The 23,981-nt window shown below is 42.3% G+C and overlaps 1 protein-coding gene across 9 annotated transcripts in view; it reads left to right on the top strand.

Annotated features, from left to right (window-relative positions):
- The window catches only part of BEGAIN (brain enriched guanylate kinase associated), a 206,116-nt gene that overhangs the window by 114,101 nt on the left and 68,034 nt on the right, over positions 1-23,981 (top strand). For 4 of the 9 annotated variants that reach the window (XM_056545211.1, XM_056545213.1, XM_056545212.1 and 1 more), the window contains one exon: positions 8,219-8,308. The exons of the other annotated variants lie outside the window; for them this stretch is intronic. In XM_056545211.1, the coding sequence (XP_056401186.1) occupies positions 8,219-8,308 (90 nt within the window). The remainder of the gene's footprint in view (positions 1-8,218; positions 8,309-23,981) is intronic. 9 annotated transcript variants of the gene reach the window in all.

Below are 23,981 nucleotides of genomic sequence, written 5' to 3' on the forward strand. Positions count from 1 at the left end.
GGTTTCCCAATCAGGGTGCCTCCAGCTGTTGCAAAACTACAACTCCCAGCATGCCCGGACAGCCGTCGGCTGTCCGGGCATGCTGGGAGTTGTAGTTTTGCAACAGCTGGTAGCACACTGGTTGGGAAACATCAATATATAGATTGAGTGAAAGGGTGAGTCTTTTTGCCAGTGTTTCCCAACCTGTGTGCCTCCAGCTGTTGCAAAACTACAGCTGCCAGCATAAGTTGTAGTTTTGCAACAGCTGGAGGCACACTGGTTGGGAAACACCGATGTATAGAGTGAGGGAAAGGGTGAGTCTTTATGCCAGTGTTTCCCAACCTGTGTGCCTCCAGCTGTTGCAAAACTACAGCTGCCAGCATAAGTTGTAGTTTTGCAACAGCTGGAGGCACACTGGTTGGGAAACACCGATGTATAGAATGAGGGAAAGGGTGAGTCTTTATGCCAGTGTTTCCCAACCTGTGTGCCTCCAGCTGTTGCAAAACTACAGCTGCCAGCATAAGTTGTACTTTTGCAACAGCTGGAGGCACACTGGTTGGGAAACACCGATGTATAGAGTGAGGGAAAGGGTGATGCTCGGACAGCCTTATACACACAATATGAAGAAATATCTGATAGCAAGGATGAAGAGTCACAAGCAGCAAACTACCTTTTAGAGCAGTGTTTCCCAACCAGTGAGCCTCCAGCTGTTGCAAAACTCAGACTCCCAGCAGGACATGCTGGGAGTTGGAGTTTTGCAACAGCTGCAGGCACCCTGATTGGGAAACACTGTTTAAGAGAAAAAGGGGCCATCTACTTGTTCAGGGCTCTTCGATATCTGTTCGGATGTGGCTGTTACATGCCTACTTACAGCAGAACAATATGCTGGGTATTTCAAGGATACATTAGCATTCTAGGAGACATAGGAGATGAAGACCAACCTCGCACCTACTCGTGTCTTGCAGTATTTACTGGGTTCTGTCTCTTCCTTCCAGTTAATGAGCAAATACCAACAACATGACTGCAAATGTGTGAATTTAGTCTGGACGCAGGACTGTATGACTCATGCAGTATATATTGTAACAAAGGAGCAGTATTATAGTAGTTATATTCTTGTATATAGGGGCAGTATTATAGTAGTTATATTCTTGTATATAGGAGGCAGTATTGTAGTAGTTATATTCTTGTATATAGGAGCAGTATTATAGTAGTTATATTCTTGTATATAGGAGCAGTATTATAGTAGTTATATTCTTGTAAATAGGGGCAGTATTATAGTAGTTATATTCTTGTATATAGGGGCAGTATTATAGTAGTTATATTCTTGTAAATAGGGGCAGTATTATAGTAGTTATATTCTTGTATATAGAAGCAGTATTATAGTAGTTATATTCTTGTATATAGGAGCAGTATTATCGTAGTTATATTCTTGTATATAGGAGCAGAATTATAGTAGTTATATTCTTGTATACAGGAGCCGTATTATAGTAGTTATATTCTTGTATATAGGAGACAGTATTATAGTAGTTATATTCTTGTATATAGGAGCAGTATTATAGTAGTTATATTCTTGTATATAGGAGCAGTATTATAGTAGTTATATTCTTGTATATAGGAGCAGTATTATAGTAGTTATATTCTTGTATATAGGGGCAGTATTATAGTAGTTATATTCTTGTATATAGAAGGCAGTATTATAGTAGTTATATTCTTGTATATAGGAGGCAGTATTATAGTAGTTATATTCTTGTATATAGGAGCAGTATTATAGTAGTTATATTCTTGTATATAGGAGCAGTATTATAGTAGTTATATTTTTGTATATAGGAGCAGTATTATAGTAGTTATATTCTTGTATATAGGAGCAGTATTATAGTAGTTATATTCTTGTATATAGGAGCAGTATTATAGTAGTTATATTCTTGTATATAGGGAACAGTATTATAGTAGTTATATTCTTATATATAGGAGCAGTATTATAGTAGTTATATTCTTGTATATAGGGAACAGTATTATAGTAGTTACATTCTTGTATATAGGAGTAGTATTATAGTAGTTATATTCTTGTATATAGGAGCAGTATTATAGTAGTTATATTCTTGTATATAGGGTACAGTATTATAGTAGTTACATTCTTGTATATAGGAGTAGTATTATAGTAGTTATATTCTTGTATAAAGAGCAGTATTATAGTAGTTATATTCTTGTATATAGGAGCAGTATTATAGTAGTTATATTCTTGTATATAGGAGCAGTATTATAGTAGTTATATTCTTGTATATAGGAGCAGTATTATAGTAGTTATATTCTTGTATATAGGGACAGTATTATAGTAGTTATATTCTTGTATATAGAGCAGTATTATAGTAGTTATAGTCTTGTATATAGGAGCAGTATTATAGTAGTTATATTCTTGTATATATGAGCAGTATTATAGTACAAGAATATAACTACTATAATACTGTCTCATACATACAAGAATATAACTACTATAATTACTGCATATTTCTTTTTCACGATTATATGGATTGTGGTCCCGTCCTGTCGTGAGCGGGAAGGGCGACTGAGTGAGCTGTGCCGCACCTGTTGCATTGATAAGAATATAACTACTTTAATACTGCTCCTATATACAAGAATATAACTACTATAATACTGCTCCTATATACAAGAATATAACTACTATAATACTGCTCCTATATACAAGAATATAACTACTATAATACTGCTCCTATATACAAGAATATAACTACTATAATACTGCCCCTATATACAAGAATATAACTACTATAATACTGTCTCCTATATACAAGAATATAACTACTATAATACTGCTCCTATGTACAAGAATATAACTCCTATGATACTGCTCCTATATACAAGAATATAACTACTATAATACTGCTCCTATATACAAGAATATAACTACTATAATACTGCTCCTATATACAAGAATATAACTACTATAATACTGCTCCTATATACAAGAATATAACTACTATAATACTGTCTCCTATATACAAGAATATAACTACTATAATACTGCTCCTATATACAAGAATATAACTACTATAATACTGTCTCCTATATACAAGAATATAACTACTATAATACTGCCTACTGTATAAAAGAATATAACTACTATAATACTGCTCCTAAATACTACTGGGAGTTGTAGTGCAACAGGTGGAGAAAGACGGGTTGAATACTGCTTTGGGAGTTCTTGCACAGTTCTCTACTCGGTGCAGTTGTCACTTCTCGTAGCCCAATTCTTTATGTATTATTCAGCAGGGGGCGACACTGAAGTCTGTTCTCCAGCCATAGTATGAGGGACCAATTTTTTAAAAAGATTTTTTTTTTTTTTTTTTTGTATTATCATTATTTTATAGCACTAAAACAAACGTATTCTAACATTGAGAGCTGCTCTCAGATCTATGTAACAATTTCGTGGTCCCCTGGAGTCGGGCCCTGTTATCTACCTCCTAAATGTCACTTAAACGTGTGTAAACGTGTGTGGCGCAGGAGACGCTTTTCAGTCATTACGTCTCATTATATCAGCATGTGCCTATGTTGTGTCTATGGACCGGCTTGTATCTATTGTGGCTTTGTTTGTGGCAGATGCTTTGTATATCAATGTTTTCCAAACAAGACGAGTTACAAATGTCCTTCCATGTAGTCAGGGGCCTCTGCGGTCGTCATTCCACCGCAAACCTGTTGGATCTTGCCTAAAGATTCTTCAATTCGTTTTGAATGCTGTAAAAATGTTTAGTGACGACCGATATAATGTTGCAATTTGTATATCGCTTGTTTACAAATGTTACTAAGTACAATAGCACAGCATGCAAAGATGTCTCCTGTTGTCTTGGATAGGGAGTAGCTGTCTGAGAACTGTCCTTGGCAGCCATATTGGTTCTCACAAAGCTAATTTGTCACGGGGTCCAACCACTGAGATCACCACTGCCCGTGAGAATTAAAGGGGTACTCCAGAGGAACAAAAAAGTTTTTTCAAATCAACTGGTGCCAGAAAATCAAACAGTTTTGTAAATTACTTCTATATCAAAATCTTAATCCCTCCAGTACTTATCAGCTGCTGTATGCTCCACAGGAAGTTGTGTAGTTCTTTCCAGTCTGACCACAGTGCTCTCTGCTGACACCTCTGTCTATGTCAGGAACTGTCCAGAGCAGGAGAAATACCCATAACAAACCTCTCCTGCTCTGGACAGTTCCTGACACAGACAGAGGTGTCAGCAGAGAGTAGTGTTGAGCGGCATAGGCCATATTCGAATTCGCGATATTTCGCGAATATATGGACGAATATTCGTGATATATTCGCTACATTCGCATATGCGAAAATTTACATGCGAGAAAATGCGCATGTAAAAAAAATCGTATATAAGAAAATTTAGCATAAGTGAAAATGCTCATATACGAAAAATGTCATACCAGAAAATTAGCATATAAGAAAAATTAACATATGCGATAATTTACATAGAAGAAAATTTGCTTGTGAGAAAATTAGTGTATGGGAAAATTCGCATATACGAAAATTTACATAGGAGAAAATTTGCATATAAGAAAATGAACATATGTGAAAATGAGCATTTGCTAAAATTTGCATAAGCGAAAAAAATAAACGAATATTCGGAATTGCGAATATATAGTGCTATATTCGCGAATATTCGTGTATTCGAGAATAAAATTCGAATTGCGAATATTCGCGAGCAACACTAGCAGAGAGCACTGTGGTCAGACTGGAAAGAACTACACAACTTCCTCTGGAGCATACAGCAGTTGATAAGTACTGGAATGATTAAGATTTTTTAATAGAAGTAATTTACAAATCTGTTTAACTTTCTGGAGCCAGTTGACAGGGAAAAAAATTCCACCGGAGTACCCCTTTATTAGGATTCTGCTGCACTGTGCACATGGTGGAATTTCCATGGCAGATGTTTCTGCTGCAAAAATCATGATTTCCGCTCGGAAATTCATCACAACGCATTTTTGGACGGTCCTAGCAATAGCTGGAATTTTCAAATGTTTTCCCTTGTTTTCTGGGCGGACATTCACACATTTTTGGTTGTGTAAAAATGGCCCTAGGGTGTATCTTTTGATTAAAACACGACAACTATTGTTACTAGCTGCCGTTTTCTTTCAGAATTATATATTTCCCCAGTTTAATAGAGCAGTAGGAGGCCTCATAGAGAATGAATGGAGCAGTGGGCGGGGGTACGTACTGCCGCTCCATTCATTCGGGGGCCATGGACCTCCGTTCTTGTGATCGGCGGTCTCCCCGCTGATCAGCTAGTTATCACCTTTCCTGTGGAATGTGGACAGGGGTGGTTGACTTTTGCTCTTGTTATGACTCCTTGAATTGAATTCATGGAAAGGCTGAAAAATGTTGTAGCTGTTTTTACCCCAAACTGAGATTTCAATAGTCGATACATATTGCAGCCGCGGTGGCAAAGTATTTTGACTAAACACAATGTTACCACAATTATTAGGACGCTTAAAGGGGTACTACCGTGGAAAACTTTTTTTTTAAATCAACTGGTTCCAGAAAGTTAAACAGATTTGTAAATCACTTCTATTAAAAAATCTTAATCCTTCCAGTACTTTTTAGGGGCTGAATACTAAAGAGAAATCCAAAAAAGAAATGCATTTCCTCTGGACAGTTCCTAAAATGGTCAGCAGAGGTCAGCAGAGAGCACCGTGGTCAGGACATCAGAGGAAATGCATTTCTTTTTTGGATTTCTCTTTAGTATACAGCCCCTAAAAAGTACTGGAAGGATTAAGATTTTTTAATAGAAGTGATTTACAAATCTGTTTAACTTTCTGGCACCAGTTGATTTAAAAAAAAAAAAAAAGTTTTCCACGGTAGTACCCCTTTAAAGGGTACTCCACTGCCCCAGCGTTTGGAACATTTTGTTCCTAATGCTGGGTGCGGGCTGCGGGTGTTGTTAGGTCACGGTCACGCCCCTCCTCTGCAGTTTGGCGGTCCACCTCCATGAGCCCCTGTACTGCTAAGTATAATGGATAAGTTTAGCCAAACAACAAAAACGGCAAAACAATACGTGCCGTATGTAGGTCCCGGGGGTACCAATATATAGCCAAAAACAAAGAGACCCACAATACTAATATTATTTCAAAAAGTATAACAATCTTTATTAGACAATAAAAAAACAGTTTTAAAAAAATTAGAAAGAGGCAGAGGATGACCTTACGCAGGAGACAACAGGTGCCAGTGGACCTGGTATGGGTAATGTAGGTATTCAGTCAAGAGTATACATAATATAAGGCTGGCGTAGCTGCATGTTTATAATATCGTAACAATAGATATAATATCTAACATACATTGAGGTAACATAGGGAGCAGCAATGCAATACAACAGACATAAATAGGAAATACCTAAAAAAGACTACCTGTCATATACCCAAAGGCCAGGAGCACCAAGCACCAACACCCCAACGCACGTTTCGCGTATGGGCTTCGTCAGGGGGCTATATAATTGGCTATATAATGGATAAGTGTCAGATCTCGGGGGTTCGACTGTTGGGCCATCCTGCGATCTCCCGCATGGAGCGTATCAAAGCACAAAGTGATGGCCGACAGACTCCCTCCATGCAGCTCTAGGGGAGAGCCAGAGATACCAAGTGCAGAGCCCCCGCTCTCCCATAGAGATGCATGAAGGGGGAGTTTTGGCCACATCTCCTTGGTGGTTGACACGCTTCATTTAGGAGAAGAGCCAGAGCGTTGTGTGGAAGATCGGGGAGGGGGGGGGGGGGGGGATATGTGAGAGGGGAAACATTTTTCAAATGTGTTTCAAAATTTTTTTCTAATCAACTGGTGCCAGAAAGTTATATAGATTTTTAAATTACTTCTATTTAAAATGTTAATCCTTCTTCCAGTACTTATTAGCTGCTGTATGCTCCAGAGGAAGTTGTGTAGTTCTTTTCTGTCTGACCACAGTGCTCTCTACTGCCACCTCTATCCATGTCAGGAACTGTCCAGAGCAGGAGAGGTTTGCTGTGGGGATTTGCTCCTGCTCTGGACAGTTCCTGACAGAGGTGACAGCACAGAGCACTGTGGTCAGACTGGAAAGAACTACATAACTTCCTCTGGAGCATACAGCAGCTGATAAGTACTGGAAGTAATTTACAAACCTGTTTAACTTTTTGATATCAGTTGATTTAAAAAAAATGTGTTTTCCACTGGAGTACCCCTTTAAGCCTAGGTGGCTAGCATTGTGGCTGGCGAGCTTTATAAATTTGTCAACTTTTTGAATAAATTTACATTGTTGCGATATACTCATGATTAATTATATTGTTAAGGACAAGTAGGTGAAGGCATAGGTCCAGATACCTAGGGGATTGGAATATTGTTGAAAGCTATTACATATATGGACCATAGCTTAGAAGGATTACAGCCTCACACTAGTTCCTAATCCATTAAGGGGGTACTCCAGGGAACTAAACCCATAGCTCATCCTTTCCCTCTTAAAAAGCCTATTTAGTTGTCTAAATATTATTCATTAGCTATACAGAGCAGTGTCCCCTCTTTGGTTGTCCCTTACATGCATGAAGTGAGGGAATGACATCATCCAGCCATCCACTCTGTCTCTGTCCAAATCCCTCTCTGAAAGCAGCCCCCACCCTCCTGAGAGGCAAAGACAACGTGGTTTCTGCCATGCACTGATGAGTCATGTTCCCTTTAGTGCTAAGAGCTGGGATGTGTGTGTAGCCTCAGCTAATCAGACACTGAACCTCTCTCTGCTGCTCAGAGCAGGAGGGTGGGGGCTGCTCTCAGAGAGTGAGCAGAGCTGCAATGATTGCTGGGAGATGTAGGCAAGAGAAAGATAGCAGCCAGAGAAGACAACAGAGGCCACAGGAGCCATGCATATCAGTCAGGATGGTTTACAGGGAACATATCCAGGTAGTGTTGTGGCTTTGAAGCTTTTGTTATATCTATTCTTCCCTGGAGTACCCATTAAATAATTTCTTATGATTATTGATGCAGGATATAACATTTTGCTTCTGTTAAATTAGTGATCCCCCAACCTGTGGCTCTTCAGCTGTCACAGGGCATGATGGGCATTGTAGTTTTGCAACTGCTGGAGAGCCACAGACTGGGGAGAGCTGCATTATGTAGGTCACGGATGTTATGTGGTTTTCGCTTTAGATCCTGGTGATGGTGTTTGATACTGTATGAGCCATATCTAGCCTTGGTTTATCCTTTATGCTGCAGGGTACGAAATTCCTGGGTACCCTCCTGTCTGTGGCAACCTAAAATTCTAGAAGACAGTCACGCAAAATCTTCTTCTAACCTCTGGGACAGGTAACTACATGTGATGTTATGTTGGGGAATTGTTCTGTGACTCTCAGGACAGATAATGGGATGTTTCTTGTTTTTCTTTTTTTCTTATACTGTTTAAACTTGATAACCCGAATATGTTATATATATTGAGTCCATGTCCTTGTTTATTCTCATCTCCTTTGTGATTCGTGTCCTCGAAGAAAAAAAACGAATCATCCGGAAGGAATTCAAAAAATGGTTTTAAGCCATTTTTTAAAAGTTTGACAACTGTGCTTGCGATTATCCATTATATGTTCCATTGTTCTCCTTGAGCATTGAATGGCAAATTGACTATGTTGTGTGACATCTTATTTTCAAAGAGTTTTGTTTTTCAATACAAATGAAACAGCATTTTAAAGCTAGAAATGTTCAAACATTCAAGGACATAGACGTAGGTACAACAAGTGTGTAACAGGTCACAGCAGGTGGTGGATCCTCTGGGCCTGTGTGGATGATGACGTGAGCCGTGCCAGGGAGCAGAGTCTAAGGTGCCATTGGTTTTCAACAGAGCCCGCCGCAAGGCGGGATGGTCTTGCTGCAGCAGGCGGCACCAAGGTCGCTAGCCCTTGCACGACTCGTCCACACAGGTTGCTGGGATGTGGCGTGGCACAAAAGGAAACTGGCAAGATGTGGTAAAGGTAGCAGTAGGTCAGGGCAGGCAGCACAGGTGCAGGGTCAGGTAACAGAACAAGGATAAGGTACACGGATATTAGGAACACAGGAACACAGTATGCTTTCACTAGGGCACAGGGCAACAAACAAAGATCCGGACAGGAACAAAGGAAGGAGCTGATACTTAAAGACAGGGTGCATGTGTATAAGTGGCAGGCGGATCAGGTCCAAAAAAAGCAGGATTGTGTGCAAGGAAGAACAGTCAAATTTATTTGTAGTGCTACAAATAAATTTGACTGTTCTTCCTTGCACACTTATCCTGTGTGGTCTGGACTGTCATTTACAAGAGGTGAAGCGCCTGGCAAAATTCGGACCTGATCCGCCTGCCACTTATCGGACCTGATTGGGACCTGATCCGCCTGCCACTTATCCACTGCTGAAGTGACCTTGAGCCACTTGTGAAGGAAGCCGCAGCCAGGTGACCTCCAACACAATTGCGATTCTACATGCGATTCTACACACCACAGTGTTGCGCCCCCAGCACAACTAGATCTGGTAAGCAGGAAATTTTTACCTTAAAGGGGTATTCGCTTACCAAAGTCCTCTGCACTAGGCGCGCACTGGCCCTTTAAATGTAAGAGCTCCGGCGCGCATTCTAGGAGGTGGGGAAACGCGCAGGAAGACCAGGGAGGTGAGTGATGAGCCGGGATTCGCATGCGGGTGCATCCTGCGATGCGAATCCCAGCCCCGCCGGCAGAGCGCAGATGTTATAAAGTGCAATAAACCGGTTACACTATCAACTGGTAATGATCGTAGCGGTAAGGTAGACCACTCTAGCCCAGACATAAAGTTATTTAAAAAAAAACATAGAAAATACCATAAAGGAGTATCCCAGTGTTTGCTGGGACCCCCTGTGATCTCCTACATGGTATCTGGCAGTCCCAAGGAAGGGCGCACACTGACCCATACACAAAGACCCTCCATGTATCTCTATGGGAGAGCCGGAGATGCAGCGTTCGGGCATCTCCAGCTCATCTATGGAGATACATCAAGGGGGGCGTGTTGGCTGCTGCTTCGTGGGGAGGTCGACTTGCTCCCTTCTCGGGGACTGCTGGGGTGCCATGCCGGAGATCATGGGGGGTCCCAGCAGTTGGACCTTCCACAGTTGAAAACTTTGGATAGGGGATAAGTTTCACTGCACTGGAGTACTCCTTTATGAACCATTGATCCTGATAGTTATGCCCGATACTTAATGTCATACGAGTTAGTTGAGACCAATGGTGTATTTACCCCCAGACCAAGGCCTAGGGCGGCAGTTTAAGTTGGGCGGAACCTTACATATAACTAGAAGATCATCAATATTTGATAAATAAGATTTATCCAAATAAGTTATTAATGGCTGTCAAGTTGCGTCAAAAACCATTTGCAAGTCGGTAAGATGGCTGGTTAAGGTATCATTCCTCATAATCCAGTTTAACTCAAATTTTTACCGGTTCACAGGAATAGCTTGAGTTTTCCAGCTTAAAACAATGGTGGCAGCCAGGAAAATAAAATAACTAAGCCTCCAGGTACCCCTGAGTGTCTTCGGTACTGGAGCATTCATATAGGGCTTCTTCTGCCATGATGGAATAGATCAGAGGGTAAATATGAATCTGAAGAGGTTGCGCATAGGGCCATGCAGAGCATGCTCGGAGTTGTAGTTTCGCAAAAGCTGCAGAGCCAAGAGTTGGCGAGTATTGATATTAAAGGGGTACTCCGCTGCCCCATCATTCGGAACATTTTTTTCCAAATGTTTGGAGTGGTCGGTGGGGGTCATGACATCACAACCACTCCCCTCGTGACGCCACGCCCCCTCAATGCAAGTCTATGGGTGGGGGCATCATAACCCCCCCGCCGCCAGCACAAACGCTGGATGCTGCACAGAGATCAGACATCTTATCCCTTGAATTTTCTTATAATTCAATTGTTCTCAACTTGACACAGAAGAGGAGTCATAGGATCCCCCCCCCCCCCCCCCAAGAACATATTTGGGGATTATATACTATGAGGTTGAAATTCTCCTAACAGGGGGTAAATAAAACAATTTCATTAAAGTGTAACTCCGATCACGCTCCAGTGGCAGGATAACTTTTAAATCTTCATCCAACTTCGTAGTCTGAGACGTGTCTGAGGCTACAGCGATCAGGATACGGATTTGCTGGAAGTGCCATAGACTTGCATGTCTGAATACTGATGGCTATAGGCTCGGGCTACAAGCTGCCAGATACGGTATCTTGCTGCCAGAGCATGATCAAAGTTAGGCTTTAAAGGAGTACTCCAGGGAATTAAAACCTATTCCCTATCGGAAGGATACGCTTCTGATTGTGAAAGGTCTGACCGCTAGGGTCCCTCGCAATCTCATGTATAGGGATCCGGCTACTCGCCCATGCTCACTACACTCCGGTCTCCTCCCTCAGAGGCGGACTCAGTTAACAGCCAGATCAGCAAATAACTGGTTGAGATGAAGTCTGAGGGTTCGGAGTACCCAGAGGGCTCAGTAGTAGCCTGCGATCTGAAACCTATTTATATTTAATAACATTTCATTTCCCCAGAGTACCCCTTTAAGGCCAGTTTCAGGCTAGTGTGATGTAGATGCATTTTTGGGCAGCATGGTGCCTTAGTGGCTGGCACTATTGCCTTGCAGCACCAGAGTCCTGGGTTCAAATATCACCAAGGACAACATTTGCAAGGGGTTTGTATGTATGTATGGGTTTCCTCCCACACTCCAAAAACATACTGATAGAGGAATTTAGATTGTTAGACCCCAATAGGGACAGGGACCAATTTGAGTGAATACAGCACTGCAGAATCTGTGTGTGGTTGTGGTATATATATATATATATATATATATATATATATATATATATATATATGTAATTGGCCAATCCACAAGTCTAAGGAACCAAACTGGAATTATTATTGGAATCTATAATTCTTTCGGTTCAGGGTCCACAGTTGAGCCAGAACGATTACTCTCATCTGAACTCCAAACACTATTATTGCTCCATTATGGAGGTCCTTTACTAGCCATCTATAAGAACATAAAACTAGGATGGCTGGGGGAGTAGTAATATTTTATTACACCCACCTAAATTAACCAAAGCTTTTTTTTTCTGCAGAGTTGAGGGTTTATAATTTAAATTTTTTACGTCAGAACTGATATATCCCGTCGCCTCATACGTCGATCTGCTGAACAATCTTTTCTCTTTGTCAGTCTTTACTATTCCTCCTCCATCTCTTGTACAACACAAACAAAGCTTTAATTGGTCCCGTTGGTGAATGGGCCAACACTAGTCGGGATATCCGGGTTATAATGTGTCTCTCGGTGCTCCGGATTAGTCGGTGTTTTGCTGTCACAATTAAATTCATTGCAGGAGGGATTTTTGTTTCTTCTGTGCACAACATTTTGGCATTAATTGTTCTTCACGGGCTGACTGCTATGCTTTACTTTTCCTGTAGAGGCGCTGCAGGCTGTAAACGATGCTATAACTCTTAGGATACAAAAAGATATGGTCCAGCACCACTAATAACAGGCAACAGAGGAAGTCCATATATATCTGATGCAATTATCCCACAACAATAGAAAGAGTCTGTGTAATATTCATAACAATCAGATATGGAAGGAAGGATAATGCACTCACCAGAGACTTCTGCAGCAGGATTACAGCTTTATTCCATAAACATACGGAGGGTTACACAGGAACACAGGGAGCTCGTGGTGGGCAGGTGAGGCAGGGAGCTTTACGAGGGCAGCAACATGTTTCACGCACGGAGGCGTTTCTTCTGGCCCGCACTGACACTGAAGCATCAGGATGGAGTTTTTATGGACCGGGGTCAGTCAGCGTTACCATAACTACATAACAGCGAAGTTAAAATAACGTGCAATACAAAATTCCATTAAAAATACCATCATAAAAACAACTTGCAAGGAGGCATTAGTGGAGGAAGGATCATATCTCATTTTTTTCATTAAGCCCTAGTGGACCCAACGTATTCAGTCAGATAATCCACCGGGCTTCTTTCTTTAGTATATGGTGCCTGTCTCCACCTCTGGATGGAACATCAATTCTCTCTATTCCAGCAAATTTTACACTAGTGACATCTGCATTATGAACAGTACGGATGTGTGCAATGAAGCGAGAGGCTCCTACTCTGGTGCGAATGGAGCGCAAATGCTCCTTTACACGCACCTGGAGTTTTCTTTAGGTCTTACCGACATAGTAGTGACCACAGGGGCAAACCAAACAATAAACAACGTAAGTAGTCTGACATGTAATTAATTGTTTAACTACTACATATTGGTCCCCTAGTCGGTATGACTGCTTAGCCATATTATGTTGGCATACTGTACAATTATGGCACTTAAAGTTACCTATCGGTGAACTGCAGAGAGTAAAATAAAATAAAAATGACGCGTTTCGGGTTCAGAACCCTTCCTCAGATTGGCATCCGGTGCCAATCTGAGGAAGGGTTCTGAACCCGAAACGCGTCATTGGTTCTACATTAAAAGCATTCTAAAGAATATTAGTTTAATCAATTTCGTTGGGAGAAGCAGCGCCTATAAGAGGGACATTTTTATTTTACTCTCTGCATATTCTGTGGGCATTGCAGCATTCCCGGTCACCACCACAAAACCCTGTAATTGTTGGGGTGATATGCGCAATTTCGTCGCGCTCAAGGTGAGCACAATACCTATCTTCATTGTATTGAATATTGCATATTGAGGATAACGCACTAGGCGCCTTGTGTGGCCTTCTTTTGTTTCCCGTTTCCACTATCGGTGAACTGTCAGCCACTTAGGTTGTGTACGTTCTGACTGGGATTTAGCTTTAAAGGGGTACTCCGGCCATAAGACATCTTATCTACTATCCAAAGCATAAGGGATAAGATGTCTGACGGCGGGGGTCTCGCCACTGGGAACCCCCGCAATCTTGCATTCGGCACCCACCTCTTTGAGCTGCACGCCGCGGCGTGCAGCTCAAAGAGGTGGGTGCCAAATGCAAGATTGCGTGGGGGTCCCCAGCGGCGGGACCCCCGCGGTCATAGATCTTATCCCCTATCCTTTGGATAGTGGATAAGATGTCCTAGGGCCGGAGTACCCCTTTCAATATTTTCAACAAAGAGCCTAAAGTCTTGTTACGTTTTTGCGTGATAATAGGGTTTAAGGTTGTTACTGTTTTAAGAGCTTCGTCTTCCTGTAAGATGAACCAGTTCTTTCTGATTACATTACTGATGGTCCGGTTCAGGGAGGAGTTCTTAAAGGAGAAAGTGAACCTCTTCTCCCTCGCCTCCTGACTAGGTTCAGTAAACTTTCTTTTAGACAACAGCTCATTTCTTCTTTTAGTTTCAACTTTTTCAAATGCTTTATCCACTATTGATTTGGGGTATCCTTGTAAAATTAGTCGTTGGGATAAATTATGAGCTTCCTCTAGATATTTTTCATGGCTATTGTTAATGCGCTTAAGGCGTACAAACCGACTGTAGGGTAGACTTCTCTTAGTGTGGTTAGGATGGGAGCTGCTGTAATGAAGTAATGCATTATGGGAGGTACTTTTACAAAAGGAGGTAGTGATAAGCGTATTATCAGAGGCAATCACTTGGACGTCCAAAAACTCTAACTGCTACCGCCATATTGGCAGGTAAACAGCATGTCTTTGTCGTTAGCAGTAATCATCTTTACCTCCATCCCATATAAAAAAAATATTGTCGACAAACCTTAAAAAAGTTTGATATGTCTGACAAATAGGTTTTTGGAGGTGAAGACGAATTTGCTTTCAAACATGGACAGAAAAATATTTGTATAAACGCAAGATACAGGGGTCCCCATGGCGTCCCCTGTTTTATGCACGTACCACGTGTTTTTGTACTGAAATATGTTGTTGATTAACGCAAACCTGAGGGATTCACAGAAAAAGTTAATAAAATTTGCAGACTTATTGGAGACAATCCTCCATAGCCTGTATACCCGCATCGTGGGGGATGCGGGTATATAGGTTTTCTACATCTATGGAGGCAAGGGAATATTCATCTTTCCATAAAAAATCCTCAAGTTGCAAAATAAGATCTCAATTAACTCACATTAACCAGTCCAGGTAGCTTGACAAAGATTCCACCACTGAGCCAACCCCCGCCACAATAGGGCATCCAGGGGGGTGGCTCATTGACTTGTGAATCTTTGGCAAGATATATACCAGTAGGGAAATTGAGGATTGGGAGGAATTTGTTTGTCAGCAGTTTTTTCAGACAATACCCCTCTATTTACATAGAAGGGCTCTTCATTTTGCTTTCATTTTACAGGTGGAATTTGAAGGTAATTTCTCATATACGGTGGCATTACTCAGTTTTTTGTCGGCTTCAATGTCATGGTTCAATTGATACCACACAACGACAGCACCACCTTTATCAGCTTTAGAGACCAGTACTTCATCGTTATCCATTAGATGTTTAAGGGCAATATATTCCTCTCTTGGGATATTATATTGGGGGTTAGGATACAATATCGCTTTTATTTCTTTTAGCACAGTTTTGCTAAAAATATCCAGAGGGCTAACCAGAACAATAGGAGGGTTAAAAGTGGATTTATTACCTTTAACAAAAGGTTTCACCTCTGTCTCACTATTGTCCGGGGAGTCAAAATGGGCCCCTGCTAACTCTGCTAACAAACGGGTACAGCCTACCTCACTCTGCGTAAATTCTTTTACAATGGTGTAACCCAATGGACCTATTTTGCAGGGGGGGGTATCCCATTCATTTACTGCTGAAATAAAAATTTTATTGTTACAAGCAGAAAAATACTTCTCTAGGTTCAACCTTCTCACTGCTTTAAAGAAATCAATCTCAAAGTCCTCATAATTAAATGTTTCAACTAAACCAAAATTAAAGGGGTATTCTGGGCAAAAACATTTTATCCCCTATCCAAAGGAGAGGGGATAAGATGTCTGATCGCGGGGGGCCTGCTGCTGGGACCCCCGTCATCTCCCTGCAGCCCCCACATTCTATGTGGGGCTGCATCTCGGAAACTTCCGGGTTTCCGGGACTGGAAATGCAACGTCACGCCATGCCCCCTCCATTCATGTCTATGGGAGAGGGCGTGACGGTGGGGTGGCATGACGTCACGTTCCCAGTCCCGGAAACCCAGAGGTCTCCGAAACTGGAGAAGCAGCCCCGCATAGAATGCAGGGACTGCAGGGAAATGACGGGGGTCCCAGCAGCGGGCTCCCCGTGATCAGACATCCTATCCCCTCTCCTTTGGATAGGGGATAAGATGTTTTGCCCGGAAGACCCCTTTAAGTCAAGTGCTGACAAGCAGGGTTCAGATAGCACCAGGTCAGTGCAGTTGACCACCAGAGAGTCCTCCTTATTTATTGTTGCTGATTCCATGTCACCGATTTCTTCCTTTTCACTCTCCAAGATGGATTCTGAGTTTTTCTGTTCTTTCTCCTCTTGTGGCCTCCTCGTCTTTTTCTTCTCCTAAAAAACGAGCATTCAGGGTTGTGGCTGCGGCATTATGAGAGGGACCTTCCGAGCCACTAGAGTCTGACTCGGTGGTCAGAAAGTCGGTGGTAGTTTTCTTTTTTACTTGTTGATGTTGGCCTCTGTTCACATGATATTTTCTGGGAGTGCGGTTTTTCTGATTTGCGTTTTCACCTCTAGCCCAGGTGAACACCGTTTTTGTGTCAAAGTCCTTTTTTTCCTGCACGTATTTATTGCGTTTAACTTTCTTTAGTGACGTCTGCAGCTGTACGATTTTTTTTATCAAGATTCTGCACAAATAAGTTGCATTGTGCCTCTGTCGGCCATGTTCTGAGCTCAATCTTGGCTTTACAGAGGTCAACTGTAACTTTTTCATATTCTTGTTTATTTTTCAGGAGGATTAACTGTTGTAGTTTTAAAGAAAACTCTATATGCGCTTCATCCCAGGCAGTCAAAAAGTCGGGATCGTTGCCAAATTGCGAAGGAGATTTGTAGACTCGTAGTCCTCTCGGTGAGCGTTTGCACTCACTGTAAGCTGTAAGCGACTGGATTGTCTAGAAATATCTTGTTTCTTTCTCTGCTAGTGCCTGGACCTGATACAAGAGGGTCTTGGTACTAAGCACTCGCAGTTCATCTTGTGCCTCACAAGTTGTAAAAAATATTTTTCTGGCCATGTTTGAAAGGGAATTCGTCTTCACCTCCAAAAACCCATTCGTCAGACATATCAATTTTTTTTTAAAGGTTTGTCAACTATATTTTTATTATGGGTGTAACGGAGCTGGATGTGGATCCTCTAACCTGTGTGGCTGATGACTCGTACCGTATCGGGGAGCGGAGTCTAAGGTGCCGCTGGTCTTCACCAGAGCCTTCCGCAAGGCAGGAAGGGCTTGCTGCGACAGGCAACACCCAGGTCGCTACCCCCGACACGGCTTGACCTCACAGGTAGCTGGGCAAGGCGAGGTACAGAAGGATAAGGCAGTAGGGTAGTCAAACGTAGCAGAAGGTCAAGGCAGGCGGCAAAGGTGCAAAGTCAAATAATGTAGCGGAAGGTCTGGATACACAGGTAAGGCTAACAGGCTATAAGGGTCGCTTAATCTCAGGCTAGGGGCATTGAAGATCCAGCAGAGAAGTGTGGAAGGTGCAGGGACTTATAATGTGGTGTCAGGCGCAAGCACTAATTATGGGCGCACTGGACCTTTAAATTTCAGAGCTCCGACGCGCACGCCGAAGCTGAGAGACAGATGCAGCTGAGGAGTCAGAGGAGTCTGGTAAGTGAAAGGCTGGGACTCGCATGCAGGCGCGTCCCGCGATGAGAATCCCAGCCCCACCGACAGCAGAGACAAAGCGCTCGCGGATGACGCGTGCGACCGGAGCATGGTCCTTAACAATGGGATGGAGGTGAAGACGAATTTACTGCATTTGTTCAATACCTCAATACTGCTAACAACAAAGACATGCTGTTTACCTGCCAATATGGCGGTAAGTAATTAGAGTTTTTGGATGTCCAAGTGATTGCCTCTGGTAATACGCTTATCACTACCTCCTTTTGTAAAAGTACCTCCCATAATGCATTACTTCATTACATCTGGCACCAGTTGATTTAAAAAAAAAAAAAAAAATTTTCACCGGAGTACCCCCTTTAAGTAAGGACAATGAAGGGACAAGAAGACAGAGGAGTCAAACTTGTTCCAGTATTCTTATCGCCATATTAATCTTTTGTCTATAAAAATGTATTGATCGTGTAAATGTATCATGTTAAGGATTGAACGCTCAGGGAATAACAAAGAAAAAGAATAAAATTAGCATAGACATTTCTCGTACTCAGATGTGAATAGAGAAAACGCGGACTGACAAGAGCGAAGAGAACTGACCTGAAAATGAAGTCTATAAATTATAGTTAAGTTGCTGAAGTGCGCGGCTGACAGATGGCGGCTGCTCTAAAGGATTATTAAATAAAATAAGGAATGAATGTTATTATTCAAGAAAAGGATTCAAAAGAACTGATTGGGTCAGTGCCCGGCATTATATGGCAGGGTTGGTATCACCAAACAAACCGTGGTAGGTATCAGGACCGGCATTAGGGGTTTGGGTTGAATGGTGGGTCCATAGCAGTCTGGATACACAGGATTTAGGCTTGTGGAGTAGACATCGGGGTCTTCTTTAAAAGGGATGATTTCTTCAAAAAACAGCGCCACACCTATCCTCAGGTTGTGTGTGGTTTTGCGGCTCAGCTTCATTGAAATGAACAGAGCCAAGTTGTAACAGCACACACAAGCTGCCGACAGGTGTGGTACTGTTTTTGGGAGTAATTAGTTTACGCCCTCTTCTCGTAAAAACACACGCCTTTACTTTTTTGCCACCTGTTTTTCCCACCCTTATTTTGGGCTAAAGTAATTGGTCATTTATACTGTAAAAGTAACAGCTCATTGTGGTGCTGGCTTGATCTTATCCATTGGATACATTCAATGGTCTTCTTTGCATGTCACTTAATGTGAGAATGGTTTATTTGCAGTAAGATGTAGCACTTAATAATGTACTCACTGTAGCAAGCGTGCTTCTGGTGCCTGGCTTTTCCTTCACCCTTGTTTTTTTAGAGAGATTGTGTTTCACGTCCTGGGCACCGCAGATCTGAATTTCTCATGAAGACAGTAATTACAGCATACCTTCCAATATGGGGCTTGCAGGCAGCTTTAAATAGAGCCAATGTTTATCAGAGGCAAAAGGAATCATAGGAATCAATGAAAATGCAGTCCAGTCTGTAGGCACTGTGTTATTAGGCATATGGAGCTGAGAAGATCGATATACAGTTTTGTGGGGAAAGTTCCAGGATAACTTGTGTCATGTCTGTATTGGCCTGTGTTCACACACAGCTATTGGTTTGCTTGTGTGTGAACAGTTTTATGTTCCCTGGTCAGGGAATAGTTAAATAGCTCTTAGAGTGTGTCTACATAAGGTGTGCACAGCCCAGCTTCTGAGCTGGGGATTGACATCTTGACTTGAGATCCTGTTTGTTACGCATGGACATGCTGCATGGAGCTTTGGGTGAAACACTCCTTGTTTGAGCTTTTAATCTACTATCTCTGGTTTAGCATGCACCTTGCGTTTATCTTTGATATATATTCTGGGCTTTTTACCCATGGTTAGATAGCATGCTCTTAGTAGATTTTAATTTGTGTTTGTATAGTCAGTTTTAGGATTTGTATATCCTTTTTGCTATGTGTCTGTTCACACTGTTTGCTCTTGTATCCGTTTTCTGTGTTTCTGTAACTAGGCATCCTGTTACCTATCCATGGGGTCTCCTTGTCTACTGGAGGTTTAGGGATTGCTATTATTCCTGTTTAGCAATAGACCTCTTTTACCTTTGTGCAGGGGACTCTGGGGGCATTGATTATTCCCTTTGTCTACTGAAGGTCTTCTGCAGGATTGAGCTAATGCCTGTCTGTTCATGGAGTCTTGGTAGACTCATCCGTTTTCCTGTCTTGTGTTCAGTGTGAATAGTGTTCTATAATTCGGTTCCTGTTTTGGGTTCAGTGTGAGCTGTGTTCTATAATTATATTCTGTTGTATCTGTTTTCTGAGTTGTAACTAAGCATCCCTGTTACCTGTCCATGGGGACTTCATGTCTACTGGAGGTTTTCTGAGGGATTGCGATTCCTGTCTTGTGTTCAGTGTCAATAGTGTTCTATAATATTATCCTGTTGTATCTGTTTTTCTGAGTTGTAATTAGATATCCCTGTTACCCGTCCATGGGTACTCTGGGAGAATAATCCTGTGTCTACTAGAGGTTGAGGGATTGGGATTATTCCTGTTTAGTGATAGATCCCTGTTACCGGTCCATGGGGATTTTGTGTCTACTGGAGGTTCTGGGGGATTATGCTATATTCCTGTCTGTTCCTGGAGTTTTTGTTGTTTTCTTTCTGGTGTTTTGAACTCTATTTGTTTATTAGTTCTGATTTCAGATCTTTGGAGTTTTTGTACATGATCACAGCTAGTATTTTCCTCTGTGCTTTACCATTGGTCTATAAGTGTCCTCTGTGCTGCTCACTGATCTGTTCCCTCTGAACTTATTAACAGAGTTCTATGTTCCTGTTATGTTTCTGGCTTGTGTCCGACTGTTTATTAGTACGTGTTTTTAGGCCCGGGCACTTTAGTTCAGGGAGCGACCGGCACCCAGTTGTCGATCCACCGTTTAGGGTGGATGGGCAAGTAGGCAGGGAGAGCGGTTTTAGGGTAAGTTTAGGGCTCACTCTCCCTGTCCCCTGGTCGGTCCCTGACAACTTGTCATTTATTCATGTAAATCTCTGCTCATTCCAAGATAAGTAATCAAGTGGCTGGTCCTAACTTGTGATTGACAGCTGTGTATAAGTGTACATATAAAGAGCCATCAATCAGTATGACCCCCAGCTTTACTACTTATCTTTAGCTTTAGCTTATAATAAGCAAAGCAGTCAAATGGGAGGCTCTACTTAGTAAATGGCTGCTCTACCTACATGCCCACTTATACACACATATAGTTGTTAATCATTGAGAAGAACCACCCACATAACTTCTTTGCTCAGAATGAGTAGAGATTTACATGTTCTATGTAAATTATGTTTTTTTTAGGATAATTTCCCACAAATTTGTATGTCAATCTGCTCAGCAACTCCAGATGACTGCAGGTATGACTGCATTTTCCATGCCACACGCCCCTAGACATCTTATCCCCTATCCAAAGGATATGGCATAAGATCGTGGGGGGGGGGGGGTCAGTCCGCTCAGACACCCTGCGGTCCCCGGGCCGGCACCCCAGCATTGTGGACATTTATGTTCAGAACACTGGCTTAGGCTGGCCGTGTTCATGATGTCACGCCTTGCCCCCTCCATTTATGCCTATGGGAAGGGGCATGATGGCTGTGGGTGAGTGAACACCAGGGTGCCGGCCCTGAGATTGGGAGGGTTCCAGCCTCAGGGACCCCCCATGATCTCTGGACCGGCACCCCCTTTGGATAGGGGATACGCTGTCTAGGGGCGGACTACCCCTTCAAGGCTGTTGCCCACCAGAATGAGACCCTCCAGTAGGCCTTGGTTCCAAGTCAATAAAGGACCGCTACTGTAACAGCACCTGCAGAAGTCAACCCCATTTGTAATTGACTTTGTAGCTAATCTCTTACCTCCTGTCCTGTTTGTATTGGGATGTACATGATCAGTATAGAAAAAATCTACTAAGACTTCTATAAATCTATGGGCCAAAAAAGCCCCGATTCCAACACTAGCAGTGGGTAGATGGAATGGTAAGCCACTATGTTCTTGGCTTGAATGACGTGCATTGTGGATTTGCTGTGAATAGTCCTAAATATATAATGATTTACGGTTCTTTATCTGAAAGTTTTCATGTTCTTCTGATAATGATCATTCTCATTTGTGCAGTATTACATCTTTACATAATAGTTTCCCTTTGTTCCCATCCAAAATCTGTTCTTTGCAGAAAATGCTTCTATTCCTTTATTTCTGGGAAATCACATAGACTCCTGTTAATGTTATTATATTTGTGAATCACCGTATACAAAGAGCAAGCAGTGGGCACTGCATCAGACACTTCTTCACACTGCAGCGTAACTCTTATCCAGGGTCTTCTGCAGTAGGCTACTAGACGGACTCCAATATGCAAATAATACTTGGGTGCTCAATCCAAAAGCATAATACTCCAAAAAAGTTCATAATGTAGTGACAGAAGATGGCACTTACCCACATATGATGCAACTTCACAGTACAAATTAGTGACAGCTGTTTCATGTTACGCGTGAAATAGCTGTCACTAATTTGTACTGTGGGGTTGCTGACTCTGCATACCTGCAAGTCAGTTAGAATGATGTTGCACTTTAAATAAATGAAGATATTGTTTGCATCTTATCTTGGTGAGTGCCATCTTCTGTCTCTACATTATGTTAATTATATTTCTTATTAAGGGGTACTCCGTCCCCAAACATCTTATCCCCTTTCCAAAGGGGATAAGGTGTCTGATCGAGGGGAGTCCATCTGCTTGGACACCCTCCCCCCCCCCTCCCCCTTACAACCACCACCACCCCTCATGCGATCTCCATTGCGGCACCCGGTAATCCGATGCACAGAGCGAACTCCGCTCTGTGCCAGATGACGGCCGGCCACTGCCGTCATGCCCCCTCCATTCATGTCTATGGGAGGCGGTGTGACATGAATGGAGGGTGCGTGGCACAGAAGCCCCAAGCTTCCATGTTCAGTATGTCCGCAGTGCTGTCTCAGAGATTTCTGGGGGTCCGGACGCCCCGCGATGAGACATCTTATCCCCTATCCTTTGGATAGAGGATAAGATGTTTAGGGGTTGAGTAGCCCTTTAATAGGGATGAGGTTCTATCCCAGGAGGTCTTCAGAGATGCGGCATTGCTTAAAGATAAATGCCTCAAAAATGTATTCTACCCACCTTCAGATCCATCCTGAGCTGTATAGAATTGCAGAATTATTACAACACAAAAGCACCGCAGTAGGAAAATGAAGAGGTTCTGAGGGATGAGAAGGATGTAACTGTAGAAACTAAATGATAACCATTGTCGGCCTTATGACATTAGTGATTTCTGTGTTCCTGTGCAGGTCCACTAGAAACACTTATAATGCTAGACAAGGGCTGGTGGAGTACTCATATATTTGTCCATTGATTGGAAAGAGACCTTGTGTAACGCTTAAGGAGAATTGAACGCTTACTGCCAAGTTCCTCCACAGAATACAACTAATGGAGCTGGAGAGATCAGTAGTGGAACAGTCCTTGATCAGCTTAGGCTTAGACTGTTTGGGGTGTATACGCTTCTTATTATTTAGGACATCTCATGATAACTAAAGGGGTTCCCTAGCAGGCATACACCAATGATGTCCCCGTACACTCTGCGCAGTATGGAACATACAATCACTGGCTTCCATAGTCGTGCAAGAACAAGGGGACTTAGTGCTGCTGTTGTACCACATTCACTCCACTGTTTCGCCCTGTGCAATTGCCCCTGACCACCACCAGGCTGTGCAGAGAAGTAAATGGGACTGGCTGAAGTTCCCTGTGCAGCCAGATGCCCGTTAGGGGAAAAAACTCAGATGGAGACGCAGCACTAAACCATCACTGTTCCCCCTTAAATTCTCAAAAGTGGTAACAATCCAAGAGGTCTGACTCCCAGCTTTCATAAAATGTGTTTATTTCCTTGGAATTCCCCTTTAAGACCACAAATACTAAAGTCTGCTCCTTTATAAGCAGACTAATCATGTCATACAATTTTAACACGGAAGAAGAGCGCATGCGCTCGAAACGCGTCCGACGACATGGTTGGTTTTATCCGTGTCCGGTGACCTTCAATAAAGCTATTTCGTTTTTGCAAGTGCCGGATCACCGTTTGTTTGTTGGGAATTTTAACACTGTACCTGCATTGTCAGGACTTTTTTAAACAGATACTATCTACTGTAAATTGGCGTACTCGGCAGGACTTTTTTTTTGTAATTTATGTAAAATTCTAACTCCAATCACCAGAGTCCCCCCA

The sequence above is a fragment of the Hyla sarda genome, chromosome 11, assembly GCF_029499605.1.
Source record: "Hyla sarda isolate aHylSar1 chromosome 11, aHylSar1.hap1, whole genome shotgun sequence".
Taxonomy (NCBI): Eukaryota; Metazoa; Chordata; class Amphibia; order Anura; family Hylidae; genus Hyla; species Hyla sarda.